The sequence below is a fragment of the Siphateles boraxobius genome, unplaced genomic scaffold (assembly GCF_051911475.1).
Source record: "Siphateles boraxobius isolate OS27281-9 unplaced genomic scaffold, OSU_SipBor_1 24, whole genome shotgun sequence".
Lineage (NCBI taxonomy): Eukaryota > Metazoa > Chordata > Actinopteri > Cypriniformes > Leuciscidae > Siphateles > Siphateles boraxobius.
The window spans coordinates 10,391,332-10,408,852 of NW_027508855.1; the positions used below are offsets into that span (position 1 = coordinate 10,391,332).

At 36.2% G+C, this 17,521-nt stretch overlaps 1 protein-coding gene across 5 annotated transcripts in view; it reads right to left on the reverse strand.

The window, feature by feature from the left end:
* Nucleotides 1-17,521, reverse strand: part of ssh1a (slingshot protein phosphatase 1a) — a 44,829-nt gene that overhangs the window by 25,940 nt on the left and 1,368 nt on the right. For 2 of the 5 annotated variants that reach the window (XM_077241397.1, XM_077241399.1), the window contains exon 2: nucleotides 10,811-10,848. In XM_077241397.1, coding sequence (XP_077097512.1) covers nucleotides 10,811-10,848 — 38 coding nt within the window. Of the gene's footprint in view, nucleotides 1-723; nucleotides 1,009-10,810; nucleotides 10,849-17,521 lie in introns of those variants that run through there. The other 3 variants (XM_077241401.1, XM_077241400.1, XM_077241398.1) reach the window with 3 other exon arrangements.

Sequence of the window (17,521 nt, forward strand, 5' to 3'; positions counted from 1 at the left end):
GAATTGTTTCTTGAGCACCAAATCAGCATTTTAGAATGATTTTTGAAGGATCATGTGACACTAAAGACTGGAGTAATGATGCTGGAAATTCAGCCTTGCCATCACAGGAATACATTACATTTCAAAATGCATAAAAAACCCCAGATATTACTGTTTATACTGCATATTTTATCAAATAAACGAAGCCTTGGTGAGCTTAAGAGACTTCTTTCAAAAACATACAAAAATGTCACAGACCCCAAACTCTATATTATTAGCAACAATGTGAGTGAAATTGACAATTTTCAGATTAATTAGCAATTAACATAATGCCTTAGTAGTTGGTTTGTCTCCTTTTTACTTTAATGACAGCAGCACACAAGACGCATGAATTCCATTAGTTTGTGTAAAACCTGATGATCATGTTCTCCAGATCGGTTTAAGAATGATCCATGTGACCATGTCTCTGTCCAAAGAATTGATTATCAAAGTCACAAATATGCTTACTTAATTATTGACTAGAAACAGCATATTAAATATTTCATATTCACTTCACATCAAAATCCTAAAACAATCTGTTCATTTCCAGACAGCGAACTAGAATAGGAACCTGTGATTTTCAGACTTCTGGATCTTACTGTATAAGCCACACGTCACAATCAATCAAAGATATAAACACCACTGCAATCCACATCAGCTCTGATTTCACTTAAGACTCCTGCACCAATTCATTGGTTCACTCACATGTGGTAGATCTGGCTCTGCGTGACGAATGCATTATCCACAAAGTACGGTAGCATCTTCAGCACAACTTCCTGACAGGAGTCTAAGACCAGATGCATCCTGCTGCTGGCTACAGGGAGCTCTCCCTCGCCCGGTCTGCAGGACGCTTCGGGCAGATCGGGAGAAAAACAGCATGCAGAGGAGAGGAGGAGTGAGTCTGCAGCCCCTACCTCGGTCTGACGCTGTCCGAGAGAGTGTGAGCGAGTTCCTACTGACGCACTCCCTCTCTCTCTCTCTCTCTGTGTGTGTGTGGGGGGGTAAATAGAGAGAGGAGGAAAAACCTGTTCCCTTCTCTTGCAGTTACAGGAAGGGACGAGGCACTCTGTGTGTGCGCATGATGAGATCTCGCCTCTGAAATTACACTGAAAAGAAAAGATTTTTCGAAGCTGTAAATAGAGCTTATTGGATTCAGTTTTACAAGAAAATACCATTTCAGTTTTTCTACTAAATTCACGTTTAATTCAATGTGTTACTTGCTGTTACTTTGTAATTGTTTGTGAAATTTGCTTGCAATTTCTGAGTGAAAATTGCACCAAATACCAAATTGTTTTCAATGCAGTGCACTCTAAACAGCTATGACACTGCAAAAAGCCACAGAGATCCTGGTGGCTCTCTTGGAGAAATAAAACCGCAGCAAATCTGACAGAAAAAAATAGGAAAGATTCCAGCAGTAAAAAGAGAATCTTGTTCTGGTTCAGTACTATAAAAACTACTGGCTACTAACAGCCGGAACAAATGTGTTGATCTTCTTAGTTGGGGCTCCTGAATGCTTGCCACACCCTAAAATGATCTGTCCCAGAATCCTCTATGTGCCATCCTCACATGGGCTAAGCATGAGGTGGCCGTGTCTGTCGCTGTCAGACGAATCAGGGAAGCTTCTTTAAAATCTCATTAGGATATGGGGGATGAACTTCCCCCTTGAGTAGAATGCAGAGACTGGATGACCGTCTGTACTCCACTATCTTGCCTGTCAACACTGCGGCTTGACTGAGGAGGGCTGACTCTTTCTGTCTAAAAGCTGATACAACAGGACAAAGAGAAAACTGAGACACCAAGGAACAGAAATAGCTCGGGGGGAATCTGCAAAAAAGGGGGAGGTGGAGATATTTAAGAAGGAAGGAAGGATGAACAGAAAGGGAGATGAAGAGGGCCGTCTTAACTAAAGAAGCCAAGTGAATGGGACTTTCTAAAGGGCATTTGGAATTTTTACTTTCTGGATTGGCGAGACCCATGAAAAAACAAAAATAAAAAACAAAAAAAATGCTGCCAGGTTACACTCTTTAAAGGGATTTTCTAGGTTCAATACAAGTGGAATGCTGTCAATTACCACCAAAATAACTTTGACTTGTCCCTCAGTTCATTAAAATAAGCAGAAACCATGTCTACAGTAATGAACTTACAATGGAAGCAATATATGGGACAAGGAATTGCAGAATTTTACTAGTACATATTTTTCTCCTGTTTTTCGGTAAAATTATCTAAACATCTATAAATAATTTGGGATTTGTTTTTAGAGAACATCTCTGTAAATAAGTTTATTTTTTATAAATTTTTTTATAAATGTTTTTTTTAAAACATAAAGCAAATAAAATTGATTGAGGTTTAGGCTTAAAACAAGAAAAAAAATGACCATTGGGTGATAAACAAATTAACTGAAGATATACCCTACCATTCAAAAGTTTGGGGTGAGTAAGATTTATCAAAGAAATTAATACTTTTATTTAGAGAGAATGCATTAAAGGGGTGGCATAATGCCCTTTTCACAAGATGTAAAATAAATCTCTGATGTCCCCAGAGTGCGCATGTGACGTTTTAGCTCAAAATACCCCACAGATATTTTATATAGCATATTAAAGTTGTCACTTTTTGAGGGTGAGCAAAAACGCACCGTTTCTTGTGTCTGTCCCTTTAAATGCAAATGAGCTGCTGCTCCCAGCACAGAGGGTGGAGCTACAACAACTTGTATCCTTAGTAGAGATGCGCGGTTGGCGGTTATAGCCACGGACTCCGCAGATAAACCGCAGATCGGGCGGATGATGTGACGAAAAAAAATATTTTAATTAAATTCAGGCGGGTGGCGGGCGGTTTCTAGTTTCGCGGCTGTCATCAGCAGCGCCTTGTATCAGCGGATGGCGGGCGGGTGCGGTTTTGAAAATTGGTCAAAAACGTTGGTGCGGATGGATGGGGGACGGATGATGAGTTTTGTGATGCGGTTGCGGATGAAATAATAGCCCATCTGCACATCTCTAGTCCTTAGGAGCTTCAATTACCTCACACAGACATGCACTGAAAATTCTGAATGGTTAGTTGATGAATTTATGCTTGTTTAGTTAACTTCTAGTCACTGATTAGCATATTCTGTATTGGTAATCTATAAATCGTGTTCCGGGGGCAGGGCTTATGTAAATTTTAGGGTTTGTGATGTCACTAACCCGGGAGGAATGTCGTGTAGTCCCTACCAGCTGTTTGTAGTCCTTAAAAAGCAATTTCTTTAAAAGAAAATACCTCCATTTGCTTTTAACTTTGAGCGTCGTAACTTTGCAGATGTCTTTTATGTTCAAACAGCAACATTACACATTAACTAAAGTTAGAAAAGTGAAATCATAATCAACAACCCCTTTAAATTGATCAAAAGGGACAGTCAAGACTTGAGCTGTTGAAAATTCAGCTTTGCCATCAAAGAGATAAATTAAATTTAAAAATGTATTAAAAAAGAAAACCGTGTCCGTTTAGGGCTACTGTAGAAACATGTCGGTGCAAAATGGCTATTTGAAGTAAGTGGACCCGCGGTGTACAGTATGTAGATAGAAACGGCTCGTTCCAAAGTAATAAAAACATAACGGTTCATTATGTAAGGTCTTTATACACCACTGAAAACATAGTTATGTATATGATATTGCATTTCTGTCAACAGATCCTCCTAAATGTTACACAATGCACCTTTAATTGGAAAACAGCACACAAAAAAACTGATTAAGGGAATTATTGTGTATAGTAATGCATTGCCAACAGAATTCCTGTGGGAACTTCAAGGGTTTAAATTGTTTGTTCTTACAAATTGAGGGAAAGGTAAAAAATAAAAATAAAAAGATTATGTACAGACAGCATGTCACAGGCGCCTTGCATTGAACCTGAGACATTCCTCAACTATTGGTTCGAACAAATGATTGGGGTTATGTTCGTAACTTCTCACAGACATGAGCATATATCTTTCTTAATCTGTAACGATTTACCATAAAAACATTAAATTGAATGCTAATGACTTCCTTTGATATCAATCAAAAAAATTTTTAGAAGATCACTCTCGATTTTTTTCTCATCACAAATTATGTACATATCCTATAAAGTTTACTGAACAGCAGTTCTGTTAAGCTAAAATATCCCCAAATTCTTTACAAAAATCCTCTAGTAGATTACAACAGATGGGCCTGTGGTACTCAAACAGACCTCATTTCTTGGGCATATGTGCTACTGCAATATATATGAAAGGTGTGTGAACATTTAAACATTCATGATGTATATCCTAGACAGATCAGCCTTACGTGCTCACGCTTTGACATGCCAAGTCATGGAGCATGCACACGACTACACTTACAGAGCTTCCATCCCATGTGACTCAGCATAACCATGGCAATGCTATCAGGCAACCTCCAGAACACCTGACAGGTGTCCCGATTCAGGACGCCTGCATTTGGAGCTCTAAGCAGATCAGGCGTGTGTATGCGAGTGTGTGTGTAACGTAAGGCGTGCGTTTACTGGATTATTGTAGTGTGCCGAGACTGCACTGGTACACAATAGTGCTACGGTTGTTTTTTGCACGCACAGGCACAAAAAGATTAAAAGCTTTTCTGGGAGCAAATGTTACATAACATTTCCATTATATCTTCGCCGAGCAACGAAGGAAAAACGAGGGACAAAAGGAGGGAGGGGGGCAAACAGCGCAGCAATCTTTTCTCGGGTGTCAAGGCGAGAATGATGAATCGCATATTACATCAGTGTTCCTCAATCTATTGGCCACATGCCTGTATTTGTTCCGCCTCTCTATTAATCATACGAATTGCCACATGTACTGGTCTTGGTCTGAATGATGTTGAACGTATTCTCAAGAATACATGCATGTTCATGCATCTTGTGCAATAAAAATTGAATAGAAGCATGTGATTCTAGGAAAAGAGTTATTGTTATCCAAACTAAAACAGACAGCAAAAGACTTGAGAATTGTTGTTTTGTGACAGATGAAATTAAATTAAAAAGTCATGGCATTGAATTTAATTTGCCATGTACAAGGGACCATTGCTTGCTCATGCAGGAAGATCACTTTCTATCATTTCTGCCTGACAGTCCACTTTTTCAATTGGTTGCAATGTTTTTTCGGCCTTATTTAATTTCTGTGTATATTAGGGTAATTCTATGTCAACAACCCACTGGTCCCTGGCTAAAATTTGTCATTTTAAAGAAAGACTAGCATAAATAGTGATGAAAGCCAAAATATTAAATGCCAAGTTTTAATATTTACAGAGTACATTTATTTGGCTTTAATCACTATTAATGTTTGTCTTTCTTCAGAATAAAATATTAACGAAATCAAAAAATTTATCCAAGGAAGTTTCCAAACTTTGGTTGATTTGACACGAAATGACCCGCATGATCATTTTATCTTTGCTCAATTATGCAGATGCAACTGGAAATACTATGATGTCGTATCAAGTTCTTCCTGCTAAAAAACAGCCTAAGCTGGATTGCTGGTTTCAAGTCAACATGAAATAAATATTCACTCTATTTTCTAAATGTATGTTAGAGATCTCATTGTGACAATTCATCCATGCATAGGTTTAATTTTTAAAAACGTTTGACCTCATAATTTTTCATCAAAATAATGTCCTTCCGTTTCATTGCAACTTTAAAGAATGTCTTCCGGACTGACCAGCTAAAAAGTGTCCAAAACCAGCCAACAGAACAACCTTTGCCTGACCAGGCTGGAAGACCAGAAAAACAGCTTAAGCTGGTTTAACATGTTTTTTTCAGCAGGGTTGGTAGCCAGTTATAAACCTTATCATTGGCTGAAAGAACACTTGAATATATTTTAGGTGATCCATCCCTTTAAACTTTTTCACACACACCCTAATACTCAAACCCTGATATGCACTACCACCACACCTAAACATAAACACAGATTGCTGTGCTTGCCTGCTCCTGCCTCTGTGTCTGTTTGGTGAAATCACCAACTGGCTCACCACTGTGCCACCTGGTTGATTTCACAGGGAAACATTTTGGCCGGTTCAGAGTGCATCTGGGAAACGCTAAGATTAGGGGCACAGGTATTAGAGGGGTCGTGTCCTGTCTATGAGAAGGCAAAAATGTGCGGGGTTAAAACTCCTCTAACTGGCGTGTTTATTCCTACAGATCGCACAAAAGGAATTCTTATCCAGCTATGCATGTTTCAAAATTCTTAAAGAAATAGTTCACAGTAGGGCTGCACAATTTGCAGGGGGGAAAAAATCGAATTGCGATGTTTCTTATAAAATTGTGGTTGTGAATTAAAATTTGAGGTAAAAAAAAGAGAAAAAATAAAAGGTTTGCTGTGCTTGTTTGTATAAAGGCACAATTTGGTCAAATATTTTGTAATTATATTTCAATGTGACTAAATAATAATAAAAATTTAAAAAAGAACAATTACTATTGTATTATTTCACTCTAACATAAAAATCAAGAAAATGATAACAATATTTCAAAGTAAAACTATAACAATACTAATATTTATTAAATATATATCCAATTTCAACAAATATTTAAACTTTTACTAAAAGTAAAAATGTTAATGTACAAACTGGGCTATTTAAGTTTAACCTGCCTGGGTAACAGTATGGATATAAAATCGCAATAAATACAAAAAAACTGTACTCTCTTTTGTATGAACATGCTATAAACGTACAAATAAAACAAAAAACATTCAACATTCATAAAACATTCAAAGTTATGGCATTCATTAGCACTTTCCACACGAAACCACGAACTGCACGTAACAGTACTGCAGATTCTGCAATAGCACATATTTCGACATGAGCCTTAGGTAAGAGAAAAGGAATCTGTCAGGTTCAAACAGTTTCTTACTAGCAACGGGTGTTACTTCACGAATCAATGAGCTCAGGCAAAAGGACAGGTCTTTACATGTGTGCATAAACAAATTACATCAAATACTGGGAGTCTGTCCATGACATTCTGTCACATTCTGATAATTGCACAACGACAGACAGAACAAGCTGGAATGCTCAGTTCAATTCTTTAAAACAGTAGCTAGCTTAAATGGTCCCACTTTATCTTAGGTGTCTTTAACTACTATGTCCTAACATTGAAATGAATCGTTTGATAATTTTTTTTTTTATTGTACTTATATTTTTAAAAATACCTGCATGTAATTACAGCTGTAATTAATTTCTGTAAATACATCTAAAGTTGAGCCTCCCTTTTAATCCACCCTTAAACATACCCATCCTAGCAAACCTGTCCCTAACCTTATCCGTATCCCACCAAGTGTTTTGCAATACGATATGAACACAATAAGTACATACTTATTTTTATGCAAGTACATAGTAGTTAAGGACACCTAATATAAAGTTTGACCACTTAGACTCTTAACTTACCTACTCCAAATACTACAAGTGTTTTGGGTTCATTCTCAGTTTCACCCTCATCTAAAATGTCAGTTTGTGAGGAAGTAGTATTCTGTTTTGCTGATGTTGCGGTTCTGATTGTGTTTACCTCTGTGAATCTATTGCACTAGTGACTTTATCCTAACCTTGTTTTTCCTCATTAAAAGAGGATTTGTTTCACATGAGCCTCTAGGACATCCTGTTCCAAACACACACAACTTTTCTGTCAGTTTTCTGCAGTCAGTCTTTAGAATGAGGGTCAAACATAACATGTACATTCAATAGGAAATGCTGACTTGTAGGATAAAGTGAAGATGTATTTGGGCAATTAAGCAACATAGAAATGTCATTGCATTCGATCAGGGATTCCTCAATTTTTTTTGTCAGCTGAACCCCTTTGACATATAATAATTTAACAACATTTACATATTCACATGTTTGTTATGGTCACATGACAGTCAGGTAAACAAGTAAAATATTTCATCTTTTTTTACTACACAATTATTTTGTTTTGTTTTTATGATTATATTTAATTATTAGAACCCACAGCAGTTCCCTTGCAAACATCCAGGGGGTTTCAAATCCCAGATTGGGAAATCCTGCATTAGATAAAATTATCCAACCAAATGGCATCTGAAAACAAATTATGCATTTTTCAGAACAAACTTCACTTTTCTCAGTAACTTTTCCACTGACTTTAAACCAACTGATCTCCAAGGGATTTTTAAGTGTGGCTGAAGTGCACAAATACTTTTTGGGGCCACTGTATGTTCTTTCTAATTGGTATATGAAGGAAACTGTTTGGTGCTGAGGGACTAGAGTCTTATCTGTGAGTCACAGGAAGATACAAAAATCAGACACAGCCTCCATTGTGCTTGCAATCGCTAAAGCTGAAATAGACTTCTTTTCTCATATCCTGTTTTTACAGAAACACTGAGCACTGCCTTCTGAAACGATCACAGGGACAACAGAGCGGGATAGAGACGGAGATGGACAGAAAATACTAAAAGCACTTTAAATGTGCTGAGGGAACAACTGCTCTTTCCCTTACCAGATGACCTTATGTAGGTCACACACACGCCACGTGTGCTTACATCCAGCAGAAAACAGACAGACGGCATTAGTGGGTTCATTCGGGTAACTGGAACAGTAGTTCCTCCACACCCTTTTCCAAGCTTGATCTAAAAGAATAAACAACCCGTTTCCTTTTACTCTTTAACAAAGTACTCATTATCGTGGCATTCACACGTTCTAGGGATTGGAAGCCATTCATTTGGAGATACTTTTACCAAAAACACAAAACAAACACTTCATTACAGTACCTCTACTGACATTTAGACAGAAAATGCTAAATTAAAACATAAATTGCTATTGATTCAACTTGTGTTGAGTTAATAGTCAACACAAGAGCCATTTCCTGAGAGATCTGACCTTTGAGGATGTCATGTGACCTTTGCGATGACAAATATTCCTCTGTACACATCCCCTTCCTTTAGCTCCTCAATCTGTAGTGTACATAATATTTCCGACTGTCCTCACGAGTTGTTATTCGACCATGTCAGCGAACAACTTGTCTTTTGCTCTTACTGGTGACCTAGATTCAAAGTTTGAAAAGGACTGGGACATGAGTCCAATCCCAGTAGACACAAGTCCTAGTTTAATACGTCCTCTAAAAGACTGAATGAAAAAGTGCTGAATCTAAAAACAGTCTGGACAAATGTCCTCTCTACTTGAAAAGCATTTGGCCTTACTAGTAAATACTAAGGCTGTGATGACGGTACAATTATATATATGCTAACACTTTAGTTTAGGGTGCAATTCTCACTATTAACTAGTTGCGTATTAGCATACATATTACTATGATATTGGCTGTTTATTAGTACTTATAAAGCAAATGTTAATGCCTTATTCTGAACGACTTTATTCTACATACCTTAAGTCTACCCAATACCTAAACATAACAATTACCTTACTAAGTTTTAATAAGCAGTAATTAGGAGTTAATTGAGGCAAAAGTCGTATTTATTATATATATATATATATATATATATATATATATATATATATATATATATATATATATATATATATATATATATATATATATAAATATTGCATTGATACTGTAAATACTTGCATCAACATATACATTTATCGGTCAATTATAGCTGAAGTGTGCCATTTCTCCAGAGATTTAAAACTATTTCTAACTATGCAAACTATTTTTGCTGCAGTTTTAGTCGTGATCCAAGTATGATATCCTGATGCATCACAAAGTACTGAATCGACATGAATCATATCATAACATATCAGGGCTTCAGAGTGTGAGTGAAATGGTTGCAATTGCGACAAAAAAATAAAAATTGGCAAAAATTCTATTCGGCATTACTGACAGACACGATTCACAAACAAATGAACCGTTTTTTTTCAAGGAGTCAGTCAAAAAGATTCACAAAGCATTCACATACTTCCTTGCAATTTCACAACTAAAAAAAACAAACAAGGTTGACAACATTTCTGCAAAAATGGTATTGTGTTGCCTCTTGCATGTGTTCAGTTTTATCCGAAACTACCACCTGAACAAAGCCCTACCCTAAACCTAACCGATAGCATTAACAACAACAAAGTGAGATGACAATGCATTTGCTGATTTAACTTTCCCATTTTGGCTTCCAAACAAGTCTTTGAGCTCTGTTTGTTATAGTCAAAGTGTCTTACTTTTCAAATAATACACTATGCTAAAAGTGTTTTGAGGTCACAGCATAGTATTGAGCAAGGAACCATGTGAAAATAAATCAATCTGCCAATGTAATCATATTTTGTGGGAAAAGGAATAAAAGTTGTTGGTGTTTTACTGCCACTAATGTTCATTTCAGTTGGCAGTTTGAAATTGCAGTGAATTGTATTTATAGGTAAGTTTTACAAATATGTAGATAGAGGCACATAAAAAGTTAGGCTCTACTAAACACCACTTCAACCGTCTGTCTTCTACAGTCACTGAATTACAAGGAACAAGATAACGCTATTCATTAGGTAAGACTATTCATTAGGAGCGATACAGTGTCCAATAGGTGAAAGCCAGCAAGATGTTTGCGTCAAATGAAACCCACTTGACCTCACTTCAGTCGAGGAGGAACTGGAACTGTAATAAAAAGCCACTCTGGTGTTAGAGCTGTCGTGAAAGCAGTGATCAGACGCCTGGCCTCAGATAGCCTTGATTATATGTGTTAAAACAGTCGAGAAGAACCATGTCTCAAACTACAGGGTGCGATGAAGTCTCCTCCCATCATGGAACTGACACACTCTTCATCATCTGCCTCTGACAGATTGGACCTTGAGAACACACTCACACAACACCAACAATATACAAAATCTTGCATTCAAAAGCCAGTTGGTACCTCTGATTTAGCCGGCGTTCATCGTCACTTCCAAAGTCCTGGGAAAATAAAAAGAAATTAAACAGAAGTTAGTTATCTAAAACAAAACAGCACTGATACATGTCCACACACTAATCCATTTTAAATTGTATTGCTTTGAGCCTTAAGATAAAGAACAGAGCAGGGTGCATCTTTTCTGATGTGATAAATCAAATTACGTCTTCACACATCTTCTACCAAACCAAATTATAAGTTATAAATTCAGCATCTGTTTGAAAATGTCAGCACAATACCGGAATAAATAAATGGAGAGGCCAGAATCCCTCAGGCCTCGGAACTTTTCCAAATTCCACAACCTCACCCGACTCATACCCAGCGCAACGCACAACAATCTGGCCTAAACATGTTTCTTTTTTCTCTCCACATAATCCCTCGCTCTCTCTCTGCTAAATGTGTAACATTTAAATACAATACAAGACCTATATGTGTCCTAAATAACAACAAAAAAGCTTTGATATTTCACAGCAGCGTAATATGACAAAGGAGAAATGTTCTCTCAAAGCTGAAACGTGAACAACGGGGCCTCTCCTTGAGATAATGTTTCATCATAACAAAGAGTGTTTTTAAATAGTTCCTCACTGTATGTGAAAGTGACGGCCCTGGTTATTAGGTTACTGATGTAGCACTGAATGGAGGCAGGGCACCGAGCCATGGTCAGATGTGACGGATGCCTGAAGGGGAAGAAACTGTGACAGGGGAATTGGTTGTGCCAGGGTTTCTGTCACGTACCAAAATCTGTCCCTTCATGCAGAAGCTGGGCTTAAAAACTTTATAAGCAGGGCAGAATGAGGAGAAGAAATAATGAGATTTGTGAACAGAAACAGACTTTATGGATGCATGAAGGTTTTCTGTGATTTACTAATAGGAAGAACAGACAGCGTGGGGCGAACAGTGAAAAATAATAAGGTAGAAATCAATATTGTGCTCCTGAAGATTCGCAAACTCATTTTAATTCTGTAATTTCAGAGTGATATTCAAATCAAATATGCACAATAAGAATGTGAATTAAAGGACTAGTTTGAATATTGTTCCAAATCCATAAGAATTTAGGAAATTCCTGGTCTTTCCAATATACAGAATGTGCATGAAGACTGGGGCTGTCATACTTCTTATAAAGCCCCATAAAATATAGGGATGTAACAATGCAGTCCCGAACTGCTCTGAGACACAAAGGTTGTGGATTTCTCCACAATAAAGTTTGTGGCACTCTCAGTGGTAATCGTGACTGATACATTGATAAAGATCAATAATGTGATGTATTGATAGAGCGTTTAAAAAAAATCAATATACCTTTTTAAGATGCACCTATATTTTGACGCACTTATGTAAGACACATCTGCATTGTCAACGAGCTCAATATTTGATGAGTTTTAACAACTTTATTTTGTTTCGTACATTCAACATTTCTTTTTCGTATATTTTTCTGTATAAACTTTTTTTTCCCACAACTGGAATACCGAATTTTTTGCTGCATGTCCTAATGTGGATACTAGATTTGCACATTTTAGAGAGCACAGAAGACTGACAGATTTTCTTGACTGTTGTCATTGTTTAAACCAAATCTGAAAGTCTCAAAATGGGATACGGGATTCACAATGTTCAGAGTTCAAATAAATGTTCATGTAGTACCATGTACATAAATTATTATTCTTGCCTTTGCCAATTAGTTAATAAAAATGTAACTAGTTGCAAGGGTGTAGAATTTAGTAGGGACGCTAAGGGCATGTCCCTGCCAAAAACCAGCGAATACTGAATTTTTACCAGCAATATTTTTGACCAAATAATTAAAATATATTAATATTACTCCTGTTGTTGTAATTATCTGAAATTGCATTACACGAGAAGTCAAAGTAAATACATTACAAAACTACGCTTTTTCGAGGACGTGCATTTAGGTAAGTGTTTGAAACATAGCTTACGTGCACATCTCTGTTGAATGATAAAGTTTAGGCGACTCTTTTTAACTTAATGTTTGTAAACTGAATGTACGAAGCAAACTGTTGGCTGAAATATCCACAGAATTCAAAAACAACACTGAAATATGTGTGTGAGCGGCGGTTTCTGCAGCATCAGTAGACTGCAACAATACTATCAAGATACTTGGGTGCCGATACAATATGTAATTTTTAATTATTACAATTCTACAAGTATTGCGATTTTTGTTTGCTTTTTTAACTCTAGACCATGGGGAAAATTTGAAAGATGCACTTATACATGATGGTACAGTGATGGTCGTATATCCGTCTCCCCGTCTGCCATTTTTCACTTTTTTATTACAGAAAATATACAAAATTTGTACAAACATAAACCACTCACAACAAATATACATATATGATGAGTGTATAAGGGAAAAAACAATTTATGCCAGGGGTAAAATATTACAAGAAGTTAAAGTGTTGAAATGCTTCGTAAGTCTTTTTTGCTTTTTTGTTTTTAATATTATCTAATATTAAAGTAGTGTCATATTAATTTATTTTATAAAATGTTCAAATTTTGGCTTAGCTTTAGCCCATTTCTTCACATTAATGAGATATTTTACAAGTAAAATAAAAAAATTGTATGAGAAAAGAGATTGTTCTTTCGGAATCAATCGTATCATGTACAAAAAAATTGTAAAAAAAAATCATACAGATCCATTTGTATTAATGTTCCAAACAGTCTAGAAATGACGTTAGAGACATCCAATCATCTTGAATATACACATTCAAAGAAAAGATGGATCACCGCTTTGACAACACCACAAAATTCACACGGGTCTTCCATGTCAAATTGAAACATTCAAGTATCTCCTCAACAGGGTAAATTCTGTGTAGAATTTTACTGTGTAGTAACTTTATTATTTATAAAAAACGTATTTGTTATTGACCATACTTTTTTCCACTAAATGTTTTCATATTTAGATGACCAAATCACTTGAATAAGGCAAAAAATTCTCTTTAATACATTTCTAATATATTTGTTACTGCATTTATCTTTTGCGATATTAATATCTCCAATAAATGCTGTATCACTGTAAATAGACGGTTGTTGGTTTAAGTTAAGAGGGCGTTAATCTAGGACTTTGTAATAATCTCTATTTGGGATTGCATCAAAGATAATAGCATAATATTTTGGTTTCACAGGAATCTTACATTTATTGAGGAATTCTGAAAATGATAAAAGTAGGCCTTGTTCATTAAACATCTGAATAACAGTAAGTATTCAATAGTCATACCAAGTCTAATTAAAGACAGACTTTGTTTTGTATAAGATATCTCTATTGTTATATAAAGTACAGATGTGGTGAAAAGTTATGTTTATAGATTAATTGTCAAGCCTGCAGTGCCTGCTTATGGAAGTTTGCCAGTTTAATTGGGATTTCTTCAATAGCGAAATTACATTTTTAAAAGAACATTGATGCCACCGCCATTTTTCACTTTCTCTTGTCAACTAGTAAGAGATATGATGTCATGTATTACTCACCGATACAACACGTATCACCCTGCTGAAATAAAAGAGGTAACTTTCTTCCGCCTTGTCTATAGTTTTAATTTGTTTGCAATGAGAACTATCCAGTGTTATTTAACATTTGATTACATAGATAATACCCACCTAAAAGATTTAAAGCCATGTTTATTGTCTCTATATTCTATTGTATTTTTTTTCTTCTTCAAAATTCATCAGAAATTTGCCTTAAGTGTTTTCGTGAAAAAAGAAGCTCATAGAGGTTTGGAACGACATAAAGAATGTTTTGATTTCATGTTAACTTTAACCTGAATACCACACAAAGCTTGCACAGATTTTTACCCTTGGAACGTTAAAACCAAACTAACATCACCGTAATTATTCCTCAAAAAATGAGTTCTCCACACCTTCTTGCTACCACTCTCTCTCTCTCTCTCTCTCTCTCTCTGTATGAGATGACATCACTGCAGCTGCATGTTCCCAGTCCTCATGTTTGAGGTTGTGTGTGTCCTCAGCGTAGCGCATTATGCAATCATTCTTAGATTTAAGTACTGTATGTATGTATATCTAAAGATTAAAGATAGATTCCAATCTGGGAAAAAACAAAGGTCTGGTCCAACTAAGAAAAAAAAGACCACATTTCCTAAGAGGTTCAAGAATGTTATTAATCTGACCCTGGTACTGCGACAGAAACCGAATGAAAGTGTGATTTATACCCTGAACTGTGTATATAATAAAAATAGTCTATAATTCATAAAGCAAGAGTTAGTACTCTCATAATACAGTATCTGATGGATGTGTTTTGTGCTCTTTCGTTCAAATGTGTACAGCTAGCGCCTCCTATTGGTTGTAACTACTACAATGGTTTACTAAGACAACTGTGACGTCAGAGGAACTATTCATTTGTGAAGCTGGGGTGCTCATGTAGGAAAGAAAATGTAAAACCTACAAGACCATTCCTAAAAAAGCAGGGTTTTCCTGACCCTTTTCAGAACCACCTCCTGAGAATCACTAACTAATAAAGGCCATTCAGCTCTCCTAGCGAGACCGGCTAAAAGGGTCCCGTTCCTAATGAAAAGGTAAAAACAGGAGGCCTTTCATTGCATGAGAGGAGCTTAGCTGTGCCACGACACAATGACTTAGATTTGAATTTCTGTTGAGAAGAAATGCGCGGGTGGGGGGAACCTTTAACTTTCACACAAAGAACAGCAGCTCATGAAGGGCTAGTGTAACAAAAATTGACCGCCTGCAGATTTGCAAAACAGAGATAAGGTAACACAAATTAGGAACTATGGGGAACGGGGAAGGCAGTGTTCACTATTTTTGTTGTTGGACAGTTTCATTGTATACAGGAGAGACCATGACCAAAAAGCTCCCCCCTTTTTGACAGTTCCCCTTTTAAAATGGCTTGACCAAATGAATGGAAGCACACAGTCCAACAAAATACCATGATGACCAACAAGTCATTTTATTTTCAATAAAAACATGACTACAGAATGCAGTGGCATAAACTGAGTGCTTATTTTTGTATACTCATCTTGTCATATAACTAAGTTTTTGTTTAGTTTTAGCTGGTTCCTAATTAGAGCCCGACCGATATATCGGCCGACCGATATTAGGCACTTTCCTAACTATCGGTATCGGCATTTATAATGGCCGATAAATGAACATTTTAAAAAATGCAGGTGCGGTGATTCATGTAGGCCTAAGGGTGGCGTTGCCAATAAAGCACCTAAAAGCTGTCACAAAGAACTGGCAAAAGTAATGATTGTGAATACATCAAATATAGCAAGGAGACATTTTAATTGTTTATTAATAAACAAATGTTTTCAGTCAGTGTTGCTGCAAAGTTGACGACGCTTTTATTATATAAGAATTTTGATACGCTGTTACTTGAAAATGCTACGGCTGCTTGTTAGCTTTTGAGATATGTTTTTCTCCTGATTAAATATTTAATATAACTGAATAAATGACTGAGTAATACTGTTTTTTAAAGTTATTGTTTTATTGATATAATGAACAACCGTTTATCTATTCACAAAACTTAGTTTACTTGGTGTATGGTTTTCTTTAGGTGTACAAGTGGCAATCTATATCTATAACAGTAATAAGTATGGAGATAATACATAAAACCTGTAAACAAACCATACTGTACACTGATAACAGCAGCTGAAGTTTGCTGTTGCGATTACATCATTTTTTTTTACTTTATACACGTTTGTCTTATACACACAAAATATCATCGAACTAACTGGCTACTATAAACAAACAGCGTTGGCATTGGTTTACGTTCTTGATCAAATCGAAAAATTACATCATAAAGTATGGAAAATACATTTACAAAATTAGCACATTACAAATTCAGGTCCAAAATGTTTGTACGCGTTTGTCATAGACACACAAAATAGCATAACTAAGTGGCTACTAAAGCCAGCGCTGGCATTTGTTTACGTCCTTGATAAAAACTAAAACATTACGTCTGAAATTCTACATGCAAATACATTTAAAATTATTAAATCTTACTTATAGGTTGTGGCCCAACAACTGCTGCCTATGGTTTTAAAGTTGGAACTGCTTCATTTTTTAGTAACAGTTTTTGTTGAATCCGGCATTGAATTTGTGGAGATTCTGGAAGCTGTCTTCCGTAAAGTGCACAGCACAGAGAGCTAAATTACGATTGTAATTTTCTGGAACATAATCAAACATAAATTGTAGCCATTGTTGTTGAACTTCAGCGTCTGTACGAACACAGAAGACCTGACAGCTGGGTGAAAATAACACACTTTCGACGGCATGGCTACTGCTCTCCACTATAACTCTCCCTCTTCGACAACGCCGCAGAAATATGGCCATGCCCATTTTTTTGCATATTCCGGGGAGGGTTGATGTAAATGTATTGGTTAGTTACGTATAAAACCCGGTAAGTATCTCGTTGTAGTCCCATTCAAGTCGTTTTTGTAGGCATTAAACTTCCTGATTTTTAAAAGACGATATCTCAGCTTACGTTGAACTTTCAGCGCAGCAACTTTGCAGATACTGTTCATGCACCAACAGCAACATTACACACTATTTAAAATGAAATCGCAATCAACCACCCCATTAAGATGTGCTTGTTTTATTAAGATGTGTTTGAACAAATAATAACAATACCATCTGGAACATGGTACAGGAAGTATCTCATCATAGCCCAAATTAAAAAGACATACATTTTTAATTAGTAAGTATAAT